Here is a 17,474-nt window from a genome sequence, read left to right as displayed (position 1 = left end):
TTCCCCCAATATCCAACCTGCCCTTCCCCTGGCACAGCTTGAGGCTGTTCCCTCAAGGGAAGATCCTTCTATTCCCCTCTCCAAAAAGAAGAGCAGTTGGAATAAAGGATTTGTGTGACCATCACACTTCCTCAATGTCAATCAAGATTGGCATCGAAGTGAAATCTCAACGCCCTACGTGGCATTGGAGGGACACACTCTGGGATCCTGATAGATCAAGCTGAGCAGAAGGAAGTTTTCCTCACAAGTATTGGGAGCGGATCAGAAACCAAATGGAATTGCAGCACATGCAGCTCTTTCTCGGGTAACTCCAGAAAACAGAGGAATTTGACAAGCTCATCCTTGAACCCAAAGAGCCGGAGTGGAAAGTTTTGGTAAGCTCAGCTCTACAGACACCCTGCTGGAAAAGCAAGTTCCTACAGGCAAAAACGGGTTTTGCAGAAAATGGGGGGAAGGAGAGGAAAAAGAGAAAGTAAAGTACTATTTTTAAGCCAATAGGAACTTTGTTACTGGAAAAATAAGTGTGATGTTTAAGGAATATAATTTATGATAAATATATATATATAAGTAAATATTTCATAATATAATTTATAGCAAAAAAAAGCATATTGCAACCATATCCACCATGCCAACCATGGTGCTCCATTCCAAGGAGTACCACTAAAAAACACTCCTATTAAATCTCAGTATAGGAAAAAGAGAATCCATAGAATTTACATCAAATGGACTTCAAAATGACACACTTGGTCTCAGGAAACACATCAAACCACGTGCATCTTCTGGGTGATGTTTAGAGAGCTGTAACAGCTTGTCTTGACAGCCATCCCCAAAAGTCCCATTTGGAAAAGGTTCACAGGAATCTCACGGAAAAAAAAAATCCCAAACAATAGCCTGAAGCTGTTCAAAAAAGGCACATTAAGAAAACAGCAAAGCTGCAGTAAGTAATAAACCAATCTTAATTTTGCTCTGCTTCCGTGCGAGCACAGCGGCAACGGCATTCCCAGGAACAGGAGGTTCTTGTCCTGCTGGAGACACTTTGCAAGCAGGGAAAGAGATTAACAGGTCCAAGTGAGCTCTGAGTTGCTCCATTCCCTAAATCAGGAGTTGCAGCTCAAAGATGTCGCTGCCTCCTGAAAGCCAAAGCTGAGCTGAACATAATTTAAAACCTTAAATAGGCAGAAGAAAAGCAAAGGGATCGCAGAAGGTGTCTGGAGGAGAGGAGGAGAACGAAGGAAAAGAGGGAAAAACATTGCAATACACAAGTTTGGCTTCCAAGCTTCCAGAGAAGTAAAAAATTTCAACCCCAAATCAAAAGGTCAGATCTGCAAATGGTTTGCAGGGTAACACAACCCAAAGCTCTGCTCTGAAGAGCCCTTTCTTAGGGAATTCTAGGACGGCAAGGAAAAACAGAAGTATGTCCACTTCATCTTCCAGCCTGGCTGATTTGGGACTCTCTGGGATGGTGCTGGCAGAGCAGAAGGAATTCTGGATTGCCCTCACTTTCTCCAAGAGCCCTGGAAGCAGCAGCAGCACCACAGCAGCCGTCCAGCTGCCAGAGCAAAGGAATGCAAACTGCTGTTCCAACAGCAAAAAGAGAGCAGACAGGAGTCAGACTTTTTTTTCCTTAAAAACAGCTGCAGATCTTGCGACAGGAAAGCAAAGAGGCTGAGTGGGTGAGTGCACACAGTGCATCCCTGCCCTCCACCTCATCCCAACACACCAACCCACCACCTGGGGGCTTGGAGCAACCCTGTCCAGTGGGAAGGGAATCAAGAGGAGAAACTACAAAGGTGCTTTTTTTAAAGGAAAAGAGGATGAAAAATTAGGAAGAAATTCTTTCCTGTGAGGGTGGGCAGGCCCTGGCACAGGTTGGGCAGAGAAGCTGTGGCTGCCCCATCCCTGGAAGTGTCCAAGGCCAGGTTGGAGAGGGCTTGGAGCAACCTGGGATAGTGGAAGGTGTCCCTGCCATGGCAGGGGGTGGAATGGGAGGAGCTTTAAGGTCCTTCCAACCCAGACCACCCTGTGATTCCTCCTGTGAACAGAAGGAGTGAGTGGCCACCTCCAAAGCAGCGTTACCAGTGAATCATTTGTGCTGCCACTCTTCACCCAAGAGCCAAGGACGTGGACAACCTATCCCTGAGAAAAGTGGAACCTGAGATAAAAACAATTCTCCAAACTTCCTTCCACCTTCTCCTTCCTGGATCTCCATCTCCACTAGACAGAGATGTTCCCTCTGATACTGTGAAAGGGAACAATAAATTGACCTTGGTCCAACATGACGCCTCAAGGAGCAAACCAAAATCCAACCACCACAGAAGTGTTTCAAAGAAACAACAGGACTGTAGGTGGAATAACAGGACTGCAGGTGGAATGCAATGGTTTTCATACCGGTTTTCTTCAATTAATGTGGTCACCTCCTCAGGTCACCACAGTAACCACCATTAATTACAGACACCATTAAATGGTTGCTCTGATATTTTCTCATTGACTCCAGGAAGAAACAGTTCCACAGTCTCTTGGACACAGAGGAGAAGCGCTGTGAGTGCAAGGACAGGGGGTCCTCTTGCCTGTGTGCTTCCAAAGAATTAACACACAGCTTCCTACAGACTGCCCCAAATTCACTCCCTTTTCAATCTCTGCACCTTCCCTTTTAGTGGCTTTGCCGCTTCTCAGGGCAAATCCCATCTCAAACAAACACAATCCTCCTCTCACTCCAGATTAAATTGGCTCAGCCCATTCCACCCTATGTGAAAACAGGAATAAAATCCTGCTGGCTTTGCCAGCTGAAGCTGTTTGCTCATCCTTAGCCGAGACACCCATGAGCACCAGCCCTTCCTCTGATTCCCAGTTTTCTGCTGGCAGTTGATGCTGATCCAAGTCCTCAGACTCAGTAATGGGATAGAGACATATGAAGACATATATGTCTATAGACATGTAAATATAGACACCTCTGTCTACAGCTGCCAAAAAACCCCTTTCAAAATACAAAACAGATGTCCCCAAATCTGTGGGTTTCACTCTACTTTAGTCAAAGCCACTTATTTTAAGAGAAAAGGATTCAGCCACCAAATCACCTCCCTGCACCTTCCAAGCACCGTGGCAGGGCTGAGGCTGATCCAGGTCACCCATGTGCAGATGGGCTTTAACCAATAAAACTCTTCAACAAGCAAAGCAATCCCAAGGAAAACCATCTCAGAGAGTTACAAGGCAAACTCAAGGCAAATTAACTAATGAAGATTTGCATCCCTCTTCAGAGCTTCAGATCTGCAAGCTGAGGGCCCCGTTCATCTCACCTCTAACATGCAGGAAAAGTCCTCCTAAAGGAACCAGTTGCACCAGCCAAATCAGGCATTAATAATTGGAAATTCTAATTCTGACTATAAAAGTTACTATTGAGCTGGGGAAGGGATGGAGGGGATGAGTGCAGAGACTCCATAAACACAACCTCACCAAAACACTGTGTGCAATGAATCCTCTTTGCAATTCCTGTGAGGAATGGCTACCAACACTTCTCATTTTCACACTGAGACATCACCAGCATTAAGAAATGCCTGAGTGAAAACCAACCATTGATAAGTCTGGCAGAAAGCCACTTGCTGTCCCGTTTTTCCTCTTTTTTTTGGAAGCAGGCAGGATCCTATAGGCAGAAACACAACCTTCTCCCACTGCTAATGCTGTTGGAACTGTGCTATCAGCATAGAGCAGATAATCCCAGAGCAGTGGCATAACAAACCCCAGCTACTTGAGTTTGGTCTTTTCCACTGTTCAAACATTTCCACGCTCCTGTTGTTTCCATCTTACCTCAAGCACTGGGCCAGCTCCAAGAATAATCTGTTCTACTCCGCTGGCAAATCCCTTCTGGCTGAGGGCAGTGAGGTGATGAATCAGGAAGTTGGTGCTCTGTGTCTTGCCCGAGCCGCTCTCTCCCGAGATCACGATGCACTGGTTCTTCCTGCGCTGGAGCATGGCGTGGTACGCCACGTCTGCCACGGCGTAGATGTGGGGCTCCAGCTTGCCCAGCTGGTGGTTGTCGTACATCTTGACATACTTGGGGTTATAAATAGGTAGGAACTTGAAGGGGTTGATAACGATGAGGATGCTGCCCACGTAGGTGTAGATCTTCTCCTGCTTGAAGCGGTTCCTGAGGTTCTCCAGGAGCGTTTTCTCGTTCAGGTCGGGCAGCCCGCACAGGTCGTCGTAGTCCTTCTGCGGGGGCTGCGGGAGGAAGCCCCGCTCCACCATCCGGCGCCGCTCCTCCGTCACCCGCAGCCACGACTGGAGGCTCCCGTAGTGGATGGAGCCGTCCAGGTTCTTCTCCCGCAGCAGGAAGCGATAATCCTCGCCACTGATGCGGTTCTCCAGCGCCATGCGCGGCCACAGCATCATGCGCTGCACCGGGCAGTCCGTGGGGTTCAGGATCCATTCCTCCCCTCCAAACTCCTTCACCTCGGCCAGCACGTAGCATTTTGTCTTCTCCAGCTGGAGCTTGTTGATGAGGGCCTCGATGACCTCGGCGGCCGTGGAGGTCTTGCGGGCGGCGATGGGGCAGTAGATGGTGCCCTCTGCGATGCTCCCGGGGTAGATGTGCAGCGTGTACTCGCTCTCCTCGAAGCGTCGTCTGCCTCCAACATCATTCACACTCATATTGGATCCTGTCCCATCAGTTCCTGCGCCGCATAGTCAGGACCGCCCTGCGTCTTGTCAGGTCATCATGTCAGCAGTGCTGAAAAGGGCAAAACAAAAAGAGGTTGGGTGGTTCAGCACCTTGAGAAAACATCAATGTGCACCAGGAGATGCAACAGAGCAACTCAAGTCATGATGCCAATCGCCTCAAAGAAAGCAAAGGATGATTCCCAACCGACATAAGGAAGGAGAGCAGGGTTTCCCCACTCCAAAGAAATGAAGGTATTTACACCCAAACACTGCCCTCAGCACAGGCTCCCCTCTACTCACACGCAAGTCCCACAGCACCTCAAGCTTTTGCTGATTTTGCCTGAAACAGAAGCATTAAGGATTCAAAAAGACCCTTCGATTTTCAGTGTCCTGCACTCTGTAAAGCAAACATCAGATGTCCTGTTGAACCAATCCCATGGGTGTGTGGCACAGCACCCTCAAATTTTAGCTCTGAGATAAAATGACCATCACCTTCCTCTGTGGACCTGGCCCTTGCCCCAGATAATTTTTCCATGGTCCTGTGCTGTTGAGGGGTAGATAAACTCCTTTTTCTTCCTGTCTAGGAGATTTTGAACCTGTAAGAATTCAAACAGCAGCACTTTCCCCCTAGCAAGTCCCCCTTTTACAGAGGAGTCCATATCTGACACCAGGTATGAAATATTACAGCCACCTCTCTCATACAGTCACAATTTTTCATTCTCTTGTACTGCTTAAAACCCCCAGAACATGAACCTCCAGTGCTGAAACACCAAATGAGCAGCAGATTTCTCAAACTTCAACACTACAAGAACATGACAGGCCCCCCCCCCAGCAGCCCCAAATGAAAGTAAATCCAGAGTTAATGGTCCTCAGCTCTCCATCAGTTGGTTCTGACAAACTCCAAACTGCCCTGGGAGATGGTAAGTTATTCCATATAAAGCAAAAAGGGAACTGTGGAGAAATGCAGGACCCTCAGAGCCAGGATCTGGGCAGGTGACTCAATACAGATAAGTGATGCACATCCTAAGGTTAAACTTGTCCTAATACTGAGCTTTTTGTTGAGCGCTGCCCCATTGGAGCAGGACCTCATGACTGTGACAGTTCCCTCATGGCAGCAACAAAACACTCAAGGAGCGTCAAAAAACATGAGGTCAAAACCCACAACAGGTTTAGAATCACAGAATATTCTGAGTTGGAAGGGACCCACAAGGATCATGGAGTCCAACTCTTAAGTCAGTGGCCCACACAGTGGATTGAACCCATGACCTTGGCATTATTACAACCAAGTTTTAAACAACTGAGCTGATCTCAGGCAACTCCAGATACTCATTATTGGGAAGAAGACTCAGAAGAAGCACTTCACTCGCTGCCCTGTCCTTGTGCTGCTCCCCAGGCTCCCAGATCCAGGGCCTTCAGTCCAAGCATAGCCACCCTCATCCTCCTCACCCACTCCAAGGCCGGGATTTGGAGCTGTGTCTCATTTCTGAGGCTCTCAAACGAGCAGCACAATTTTCTGCTGCATTGTCTGCCTCTCCAATATTTCATGGAGTTTATTATCCCCAGCCACGCGCTGCTCAAAGCCGAGCACTGGATGTGTCCCAGTGAAATCCATCTGGCAGGCGCTCACGGCGCGTTGCTCGGGAGCAGGACATACATTATGCTCTGGGAAGCATTCCAGCTGCTTTCCTATGGCTTTACTACAGGCACAGATGCAGTGGGGATGATGTCAGCCAAGTGCTGGGCTGGCCCTGCTTTGTGGAGCTCTGCGGCTCCAAAGATTTTCCTCGAGAATGGGGAAAAAAAAGCCCAGCAAACTTAAGCTCTGTAAGTCCTCACTGAGATTTGACTTCAAAGCTGAGGCCAGGAGGGCTGGCTATTTTTATTGGTGTTCTCAGAGCGTGTCCAAGACTCAGGTGAGAGGTGCAAACAGGGCTATAAGTTGGTTACCTTCAGCAAACTGACCTTCCCTCCTCCCTCCTGCCCCCTGCACGCTCCATAAATACGCTGTAAAGCATCAGGACTCTCCACCCCACCCACCCAAACGCTTTCCTGCACCTCTGGAGATGCTTATTCTGCATGGAATCGGTGTAACAGCAAACAGCTGTGCCTTCTGCATCCAAACAACTGGAATCCAGCAGGATCACGAGCCAAGCGTGAACCCCCTGGAGACGCTGAAAGCCCCAGCAAGGCCAGGAATGAAGAGGAGCCAAATTCCCCCCACAAAAGCACTTGCACATCAGAAGCTGCCACTAATGACTAACAAATTTGGTGAGGTCAGGCAGCAAAGGGGTGTCAATTCGAGTCTTATAAACCCCAGAGGGACCACAAGGTTTACTGGTAACAACCCCACACGTGGCTCGGGGTACTGGGTGAGGTCAAAACAACGTTAATGAAGTTAATTACTTGTGGTCTCCCAACCACTGCTGCACACGAGCCCGGCCCTGCTCAGCACCAACACCTCCTGCACACACTCAGCTTTCCTGAAGTATTTCAGAGAAAACATCCTAATGAGAGATGTGTAATTAGGTAATTAGCCTATGGCAGGGAGAAAGGCTCTCCTAAATCACAGCTGCCCAAGCAGGCTGTCATATTAACCACTATACACTTTAAAAATTATTAATATTTTTGTGCTTGGACATCAAAAAATAAACAGTGACACGAAAAGAATGACACAGAGTTTGTATTTTGCCACCCATGACTCTCTGCACTGCTTTAATTAAAGGGCTTTCTCGTGGCTGGTGTTTACATTTAAATGGGAACACATAAAAATGCTGCCCCATGTCAGTCCTTTTTACCTTTTGTGTATTGCAAACTCCTGGGAACGCTCTGGCCAAAAATTTATGGACTCACATGCCTGTGAAAGAAACATTTATGGCATTTTAAGTCAATATAAAATCATGGAATGGTTTGAGCTGGAAGGGACCTTAAAGCCCATCCAGTCCCTTCCTGCCACTGGCAGGGACACCTTTCACTATCCCAGGTTGCTCCAAGCCCCATCCAGCCTGGCCTTGGACACTCCCAGGGATGGGGCAGCCACAGCTTCTCTGCCCAACCTGTGCCAGGGCCTGCCCACCCTCACACCCAACAAATTCCTTCCCAATATCCCATCTAACTCTGCCCTCTGGCAGTTTAAAGCCATTCCCCCTTGGCCTGTTCCTCCATCCCTTGTCCCAAGCCCCTCTCCAGCTCTCCTGGAGCCCCTTTAGGCTCTGGAAGGGGCTCTCAGGTCTCCCTGGAGTTTCTCTTCTCCAGGCAAACACCCCCAGCCCTCCCAGCCTGGCTCCAATCCTCCCATCATATCCTTTCAGCTTAATATTCTCTATATGCTTTTCCACTTCCTATGTTTGAATGAAGATTCTTACTCAAATTAACCCTGAATGCTGATTTTGCTCATTTTTACTCCACCACCATAATTCCCCTGGCACTGTAAAAAGCAGGATCTCCAAATACAGTAACAAATCAGGCCTTGTGTCCTCCTACAAACCAAAATAAATGAGTATTTCAAGGAGCTCAGAGGCCCTGATAAAAATGACAACAATCATCTGACTGGCAGCAGGTTGACAGAAGAAGACTAACACTTTAATTGTTAATTAGGTTTTGTGCAGCCCCATAACTTACAAATAGTGGCTGATTTTTCCATTCTGTGTGAACTTTTACGAGTTGACCACGTCGAACACACATTCACAAAGCCCAATCTCAGTATTTTCACTTTCACCGTGAGCAACACGTGGCAAAAATCCAAGATAAACTGAGGGCTGGAAACATCCATACCCGGCATAAATAACCTGTGACAGCTGAAGCCTGGAATCACAGCCAGAGTTTGCCAAATATTGAATGATTTGGAAAAAAAACAGAGATCAGTGTCAGCGCTGAGGCTGCGAAAGGGGCAACTCTGGAAGCAAAGTTCACTGGGTTTATTGTAACATCCCATAACCCAACGAGGGACTGCAAAAATAGAGAGTTTCTCCCCATTCCCAACCTCAGGCAAACACAACAGGTTTGGTTCCCTCAAGACAGCCTGGATTTATCCATCATCAGCATGTCACAACACACCAACCACGTGGGGAAGAAATTCCAGATATAGACAAAAAATCTGTCAGAGAAACAGCCACTCCAAACACACCTCCCTGATTGTTCTGAATCCATCGGCACAAGAGCTCTCTGGACTTTTTCCTGCAGCAGCAAAGAGCTTCGTGCTGCTGGTCCCCGAAATAACACCCTGGGGACATCAAGGGTGACACGTCTGTGGTTGCCACCACAGCCCAGAGAGGTGGAATATGCAGGGAGCAGCTCAGCACCCCGGTTATCACTGCACAGGTTCACTGTCAGGTCATTTCAGCACCTAGAGAACCTTCTGCTTTCATCATTTCTCTTCCCTGCTCGCCGTGGTTTTCTCTCCCCACTCTTTGCTGATGGGAGAGGAACATCACTGGTCACTTCATCATCGCCCTGGGCCCAACTCAAAGAACATCCTGTGCAAGTGCAGGAGGTGCTGGTACCCAAAACACAGATTTCATTGGTGCAGGGAAAGCAGGAGGTGCAAAATTTCTATAAATTCAGTTTTGCCCAAAAGAATGAAAGCCCTAATGCAGGAACAGTGGCATCTGTAAGCATTACAGTGACCATGGAATGGTTGGGTGGGAAGAGACCCATGAGGGGCATCTGGTCCAACCCTCCTGCATTGAGCAGGGACATCTTAAACCATGTTTGTAATAGTAATTCAAAGTTACTGCTCCAAAAGGGATGATAAGCTTGGATGGGGAACTAAAATCCCTATCAGCACTCCAGGATGGTCCATATACAGAAGAAAGGTCTTCTGGTTGAATTTCAAAGCAGTTTATTTGGGATGAGGAACCTGAGGAAGATGCCAGAGCACTGAGACAACTTAAATTAGAACAGAAAATGAAAGCAGAAGTGGAGACACAGCAGTGGAGGCTCAGCAGAACACAAGTCCCTGCTGGATCTGACGTGATGGTGCCAAGACAGAGCCAAAACCAACCCCCAGAGGCACCAACCCACCCACTGAGGACACCCAGGCCATGGCAGCAACATCCCAACCACACCTCTCAGTGCTTCAGTGCCTTCTTTCCTCTCCCCTTAAAATATTCCATTTGGTCCTAATTCCTTAACCAAGAAATTCTTCTCCCTTGCTGAATCTGCTTTGTCTTGCTACAAGTTCAAGGCAAATGTGGGTGAACTTAGAAATTTGGTGCCACTTCAGTGCTGCAAACCCAAATGATTTTGGAGTTAAACTTATCTGATGTCCCCAGTACAAGCTGGGTTCATAAACTGGGTTCTGGCTGTTTTATCAGGAGTCATAGTGAAAGGAGAAGCCCCACTTGGCCTGTGACAACCACCCTGTCTCTGGCAGAAGGGGACAATGCCTGTACAGCCAGAGCTGCTCAGCTTCTGAGGGGGGTTCCCAGAACACAGAGGAAGCTGTGAATCCACAGCTCAAACCATGCAAATCATTCCCAGAGATGTACAGTTGCCCACACTGGAACCAAAAAAGGTTGGAAGCATTTCCTGTATTGCTCCTGAGCTGAACAGCTTGAAAAAAATAGTCAGGTGCCATCAGGATGGTTTTTCCTTATATTTTTCACTTGTATTCAGCACTTTAAGCAACTCTTACCAGCTCCTGGTCTCTTCCCTTCCAGAGTGCAGGATGACACCTGAGTTTCAGTTTGTCGCTTGGGAGCCCCTTGCTGGGCACTGAGGTGCTTCTTCTTCTTCTCTTTCAGAGATGGGCTCTGTTCAGCCACAATTTAATCCAACATGTCTTGATCTTAAGCAGTCCATGGATACAAAAAGCACCTCAGTAGATGATAATCCCTCCCAGATCCTGCAATCACCCTGTGTCCTGAGGTTTGGATGTTCTCCTGTGGTCTGACACTCAGTGCTCCTCTCCTCCAGAGCCAGAGGATGGGTGAGGATGATGTTACACATTCATCACGCTCTTGCTGAGGCATCTCCTGTGGAATCCTCTCAGCTTTTACCAGACCCTTCAGCTGAGGCAAAATGGAAATGGGAAGAAAAAACACCCAACTGAAAAAAAGAACTACAAGAAAAGCTGTTGTGAAAGGAGATGCTCCTAGAAGATGTTACAAATGTTTCTGATGAAGAGGAACTGAATTAGGATGTGGATAACAACATGACCACTCACTCTTCCCTTGAGGTCAAAGAACCTTCTGTGCAGGGGATGAATCAGCGCCCGAGGAAATCTGGGCTCAGCAGCGACCGCAGCTCTTCCCTGCAGGATTCCTGGGATGCCCCCAAAGACATGGACTAGGGTCAATAAAATGAAAATTAAACCAAGGGACTGCAGGAAGGGTTGGGGAGGTCTTGACTGAGGCAACTGCATGGGAGAAGTGATTCCCATCTTCCACCTCAGCATCTCTGTGTGGAGCTGGGAGACCCAAAGAAGCAGTACCAGGAAAATCTTGCCCCAGATTGTTCCTCTTTCTTGAGCTCCCAATGTGAGTCACTGCCTCTTGACTTTGGAAAGCACTGCTGTCCTCCCAAAATGTGTCCCCACAAATGGGGTCCTCCAGCTGCTCCCTACGCTTTTTTTGCCAGAAACTAAAGAAATAGTAACATAACAAATGAAATTTAAAAAACCCAAAGGGAATTGCTGGATCCTGTCTCAGCTGCAAGGATGGCTGTCGCTGGATTTGCTGCTCCCACACTCCCTGGGTGGCCAATGGGAACAGCCAATGGAATGGCAGGGACCAGCAAAAAGCCAGAAGCTCAGGAAGAGTCTGGTGTATCCCGAGTGTTTGGACACTTCTGGGGGACAAATCCTTGCTGTAGGTTGTTTTGCCGCTTCTCATGACTAATGGAATAGTGACTGGCCAGAGGTGGGACAATGCTGTCCCAAACACAAAGTGAATCCCACTCCCAGCACCTCCAGGCTTTCCAAGATAAACTCTGGGCTCGAGCACTGGGCAGAGCCTCCCTCACCAACACAGCATCTCTGCTCCCTGAGCAGCCAGAGGAGCAGATTTCCCACCTGACCCGCTGGATTTGCTTCTTACAGGTGTACACAGAGCAGTTGAGCCTCTGGAAAGCCAACTGGAAACAAACCTGGAGTTGATCCCAAAACACAGATCCCTGTCAAATCCCACATGGATGCAGCGCAGGGCAGAGCCCATACACAGAGAAAAGGCTGCAGGAACTGCATGGGGACTCAGCATCAGCCTCTCACCTCACCAAGCACCTTTTATATTTTCCTTTGAAGCCCAAACTTCCCTGCTTGGAGCCTGAAAACCAGCAGTGCTGCCACTACAAGTCTTTTTGAGCCTGTTACAAATGAAGGGTAAGAAGTGTAAGGGCAGAGAGACACTGCCAAGAACTAAAGGAATTCTCACTGAGGAGAATCTCCCAGCCCCAAAATAGCTGCAGAAAATCCCTTTTTGAGAGCTTAGGAATTACACCAGTGTTAGGGACAAGGTGCTTCTATCCTAGAGGAGCTCCAGAGAACAAACCTGGGGAAGTGGAGGGATCCTTCTCCCCCAATCCAGCCCTGTGGGAGAGAAGCCTGTTGCACCCAAACAGGAGCCCGTTGCAGGATGAGGCAGCACTCCAGGACCACTCAGAGCTCCAACAAGCACCACACTTGCAATAACAGCTGAGCAAAAAGGTCCTTGTCCTCCCAGAAGCACCAAAGATGCACAAACACTGGCACCTAAACGCTCGAAAGATTCCAAAGATAGCAGAAATAAAGGACAGCTCGTGAAAAAAAAAGTTATTTTTATATGTTATCATCAAGAAATTATGTCTCATAGTCATGATGGAATGGCAGAGTATTTTAAGTATTGACATACATATACTGATATATATCAACTCTATATATTGATACACTGGTATTTGTCACTATATAAATCCATCTCAAAGGATCTCATGGGGTTGGAGAATTGTGTCCTCCAGCAGATCCTCAGCTTGGAGTCTCCTTCCCTGGGAAACTCATCCCACTTCCAGCACAAGCCAGGAGAAATCAACATTCCTCAGCCTTGCTGCTCGTGAAGCCCATGGACACAGCAAAACAAACATCAAATCACTCTGGAAATCGGGATTCCTGTGCTGTATTTCCCTGAAAACACAGAATTAGGGACAATTTATGTAACTGAATGTCACGGTGCTATTTTTGAATACTGGGTCAAGTAGTAATTAATAATTTCAGATATTTTTCCTGTGGTCTTAAAGCTTTGAAGTTCCTTTGAAGAAGATAATGCAGCTTAGGAGCAAAGTGGAATTGAAGTGTAACAGCACCAGAAGATGGAATAATGTGGTGCTGATGTTCTCCCTCCCCTCACTTTACAGAGGATTCTGGACCGTGACCAATAGCGAGGAAGGGATGTTTTAAAGCCTCACAGAAAACTCTTCTTGGCAAACAATCCACTCCAAATCGAATTTTCCAGTGTTCCTGATTTTATTGCATTTCCCAAGAACTATCACCTGCAATGCACCAACACAAACCCGTGAGCTTCCTCTTCTGCCAAGATGATCCCAACGTCCCTCCTGACAGGGCAGATCCTGCTCAAGCTGAGGCTGCTCAGGCTCAGAATGAACAATCCCTGCCTGGGCAGCACCCAAACCCCTTTCTCTACTATTTTAGGTAGAGCTCCCTTGTTAATGAACAAGAGTTAAACAACTGACTGCCCAGGTTTCAGCTCCATTTCCTACTTATACAACCATAGAATAGAACTATAGAATGGATTGGGTTGGAAAAGACCTCCGAGATCATCAAGTCCAACCCTTGCTCTAACTCCAGTCCCTTTACCAGATCATGGCACTCAGTGCCACGGCCAAGCTCACCTTAAAAACCTCCAGGGATGGGGAATCCACCCCCTCTCTGGGCAGCCCATTCCAATGCCTGAGCACTCTCTCTGCAAAGAAGGTTTTTCTCATCTCCAACTTCAATTTCCCCTGGCAGAGCTTGAGCCCATCGTGCCCCCTTGTCCTATTGCTGAGTGCCTGGGAGAAGAGACCAACCCCCACCTGGCTAGAACTTCCCTTCAGGCAGTTCCAGACAGTGCTGAGGTCACCTCTGAGCCTCCTCTTCTCCAGGCTAAACACCCCCAGCTCCCTCAGCCTCTCCCCACAGCACTTGTGCTCCAGTCCCTTCTCCAGCCTTGTTACTCTTCTCTGGCCCCGCTCCAGCCCCTCAATCTCTTTCCTGAACTGAGGGGCCCAGAACTGAACACAACACTCAAGGTGTGGCCTCCCCAAGGCAGAGTCCAGGGGAAGAGTCACTGCCCTGGGCCTGCTGGCCACTCTAGTTTGGATCCAGGCCAGGATCCCATTGGCCTTCTTGGCCACCTGGGCACACTGTTGGCTCCTGTTGAGCTTCCTGTCCCTCAGACCCCCCAGGTCCCTCTGCCTGGCTGCTCTCCAGCCACTCTGTGCCCAGCCTGGAGCGCTGCAGGGGGTTGGGGTGGCCAAAGGGCAGGACCTGCACTTGGCCTTGTTGAACTTCATCCCATTGGAATTGGGATCAGCCACAATCCAGCTTTTCCTAAGCATCCAAACAGGAATAAACTTGCTTTGGGAGTCCATGTGCCCCTACCCCTGCAGCTGCTGGTTCCTTTTGCTACAACTCTCATTTCCCAGATAAAATGACCCAGGCTTCCCCTCCAGTCCATCCTCATCCTTTTAAAACCCTCCTTAGACCCTCAAATACTTCTCCCTCCGGCTGCCCCTTCTGCCTGCGCCTCCTCCCCATTTCCCATGTGCTGATGGAATCATTTCGCCCCAGAGAATCAGCTCCTCCACACGCCACCAAGGGCAGCCGTGGGCAGCAGGAGCTGCAGCCTTGTCAGGAAATGGAGTGGCTGCTCATGCCTTGATTCGGTTTCACATCAAGCATGAGATGATGCCGAGCCTCATCTGCCTCCTCCCCACGTTCAGCATCTCAGACAGCTCAGGACATTTAATAACCTACAGATTTTAGAGCAGTAATAGAAACAACTGATCAATCACCCCTGTGTTTTAGGAATTTGACCTCTGCAGCCAGACAGTGCAGGGACCTTCCACTCCTTTCCACTGAGCACTTCAAAATCCTCCAAAATCAGGGTTTCTTTTCAAAACTAGTCAAAACTTGTAACAGCAACCTGAAAACATCCCTCTGCTCCCTGATCCATGCAGGACCAGGATTCCATGACCCAGAGACTGATGCAGAGCTGGTAGGAACCTGCAGGTTCCCCACACAGCCTGTACAGCACAGGGAATAGATCTTAAAGCACTCAGAAATATGCTGCTGAAGATCAAAGGGAAAGGAATATTAAAGCTGTGCTGCCAGATCTGCTTAGTTACCTTACAAAAGGGAAAAAAAAACAACAAAAAACCCAAACCAAAACAAACACCAAACAGGATGAGTCAGACTTTAAACAAGACTTCCAGCAACCAGTTCACAGAAAAAAGAAAAAAGAATCAGGGTTCTTCCTCTAAAGCCATATTTATAAAAAATATTCAGCCCACAGATGATGATAATTTACAAGCAAGGGCAGGAACAGGATGTTGGATTTAAACAAGCCACAAAACAATATATTCTATGTCAAAATTAAACTGTCAGGAAAGTGCCACAACATGAGAGTGGCTTTTAAACTTGAAGAAGAGTGTTCTGGAAGTATCAGGACATGAAACCAAAAAACAAAAACCTTCCCACAACACAAGAAGTACTGAAAAATCCCTTGAATTGGAGCTGACAGCTCCACTAAAAATAGTTCTTGGCAGATACCTGAAAACACAAGCTTTGTGGTTCTTTGAAAACACTGATATCAGACAGAGAAGACAAAAAAAACAACAAAAAAAGGGGGAGCTATTCAAGTATTTAATCAAAATATTTCCCTTGTCCCAAGTCCCTCTCCAGCTCTCGTGGAGCCCCTTTAGGCTCTGGAAGGGGCTCTCAGGTCTCCCTGGAGCCTTCTCCTCTCCAGGTGAGCCCCTCCAGCTCTCCCAGCCTGGCTCCAGCCCAGAGGGACTCCAGCCCCGGAGCAGCTCCGGGGCCTCCTCTGGACTCGCTCCAGCAGCTCCACGTCCTTGTGCTGTTGTTGCCCAGGGCTGGGGCAGCTCTGCAGGTTGGGCCTCACCTGAGCAGAACCTCAAGCCCTGCTCAAGATAAATCCAGCTACTCCTTAAGGTCATCAGGTTTCTGCTTTTCCTGAGGGCTCCGAAATGCTGTCTGGAGGCTCCAGAAATTCAGGATGTTCGATGATGGGCACCAGGGAGTCGATGCATCCCTCAGAAATGCCATCACTCACCTTTCTCACATGAAATTAGCAGTGAATTGTCAAGGATCTACAGATGATGCTCTAGCCCAGCATTCTGCTGTAATAAACCTGCACTTCATGGTGTCTCTGGGTTATTTAAAACTATTTATGGGGGCTCACATGCCTTGTGCTGATGGTCCATCACTGATAAGGATTAGAGGGAAAGCATCCCTGACTCCCAAACCTGGCAAACAGGTAAGGCCCTGTGGCCACCCAACACCAAGCAGGACAAACAGAACCTACAAAAAAGGACTGAGATGGCACCAGGGCTGAAAGGCACACATCGACTTTGCATTTCATTTGGATCTTCCCACTTTGGGGCAAAAGCTGGAACAACACAACAGGTTGGGATCAGGATTTCATCCTTGCACTTGGGTCACAGCTCCCACCTTAACCAGCCAAGCCACAGCTCCACACAAAACAGGGCACCAGAGGAACATGGCTGTGGAGAAAATACAATTCAAAGCACATCCAGGAAAATGAAGTTATTTTTTAAATCAATATATTAGTCCAATAAGGTAGGAATTAAGTCGATCGAGGTAACAGCCTGAATCTCATTATATTTCCTGAAAAAAACACCTCATCTGGAAGCAGGAGATCTGGTTTCTTGGGAGACGAAGCAGCAAAAATTGAAATATTCACCAGACTGGCAGTGGAATGATTTCAATGCTTCAATGGGCACAGATTAAACCTGAGCATATTCAAACCAGCACACTTTTTCTCTTCTGTTCAGCACTTCCCTGTGTCCTCCCTTGTCTTAAGGACCATTTTTCCATCCAGAATACAAAGTGTGGGCTGAGCTTCCCACCTTTTCCATTGGCAGGCATGATTTTCCACTGGGATAGAGCACTGCCATGAAAAAGAATCACAGAATCATAGAATGTATGGGTTGGAAAAGACCTCTGAGATCATCAAGTCCAATCCTTGGTCCAACTCCAGTCCCTTTACCAGATCATGGCACTCAGTGTCACGGCCAAGCTCACCTTAAAAACCTCCAGGGATGGGGAATCCACCCCCTCTCTGGGCAGCCCATTCCAATGCCTGAGCACTCTCTCTGCAAAGAAGGTTTTTCTCATCTCCACCTTCAATTTCCCCTGGCAGAGCTTGAGCCCATCGTGCCCCCTTGTCCTATTGCTGAGTGCCTGGGAGAAGAGACCAACCCTCACCTGGCCAGAACTTCCCTTCAGGTAGAAATTCTGACCTGTCACATCCTCAAAAAGGGAAGATTAAACCAAAGGGAAAACAAAGGGAGACCAAAGGGAGACCAAAGGGCCCCGGAGCACAGCCCGGAGAGAGGCCGAGCACACTGGGATGGCTGAAGGAATTAGAAGACAGATTGCAGCAGCCTGGAATTAAACATCTCCGAGATAATTCCCCATCCCAGGCAGAACCAGCAGGGGAGAAGGAGCAGCTCTGCTAAGCCAGGGCTGCCCAAGAGCTGCTCCGACAGCTGGTGCCGCATTCCCGCCGGGCGCTCCCGCAGCGGCTCCGGGCCGGGGTTTGCCGGGATTGCAGAGCAGGATAATCGCTCTGATCCCGACACGGGGTGCCCGA

At 48.3% G+C, this 17,474-nt stretch overlaps 1 protein-coding gene across 8 annotated transcripts in view; it reads right to left on the bottom strand.

Moving 5' to 3' along the window:
• The window catches only part of MYO9A (myosin IXA), a 164,555-nt gene that overhangs the window by 127,180 nt on the left and 19,901 nt on the right, over positions 1-17,474 (bottom strand). For 7 of the 8 annotated variants that reach the window (XM_071568065.1, XM_071568070.1, XM_071568072.1 and 4 more), the window contains exon 2: positions 3,802-4,723. In XM_071568065.1, coding sequence (XP_071424166.1) covers positions 3,802-4,644 — 843 coding nt within the window. In that variant the 5' untranslated portion in view covers positions 4,645-4,723. Of the gene's footprint in view, positions 1-3,801; positions 4,724-7,448; positions 7,508-17,474 lie in introns of all 8 variants that reach the window. The other variant, XM_071568066.1, reaches the window with a different exon arrangement.

The sequence above is a fragment of the Pithys albifrons genome, chromosome 13 (assembly GCF_047495875.1).
Source record: "Pithys albifrons albifrons isolate INPA30051 chromosome 13, PitAlb_v1, whole genome shotgun sequence".
Lineage (NCBI taxonomy): Eukaryota > Metazoa > Chordata > Aves > Passeriformes > Thamnophilidae > Pithys > Pithys albifrons.
This window is presented reverse-complemented; position numbering and strand designations above follow the sequence as displayed.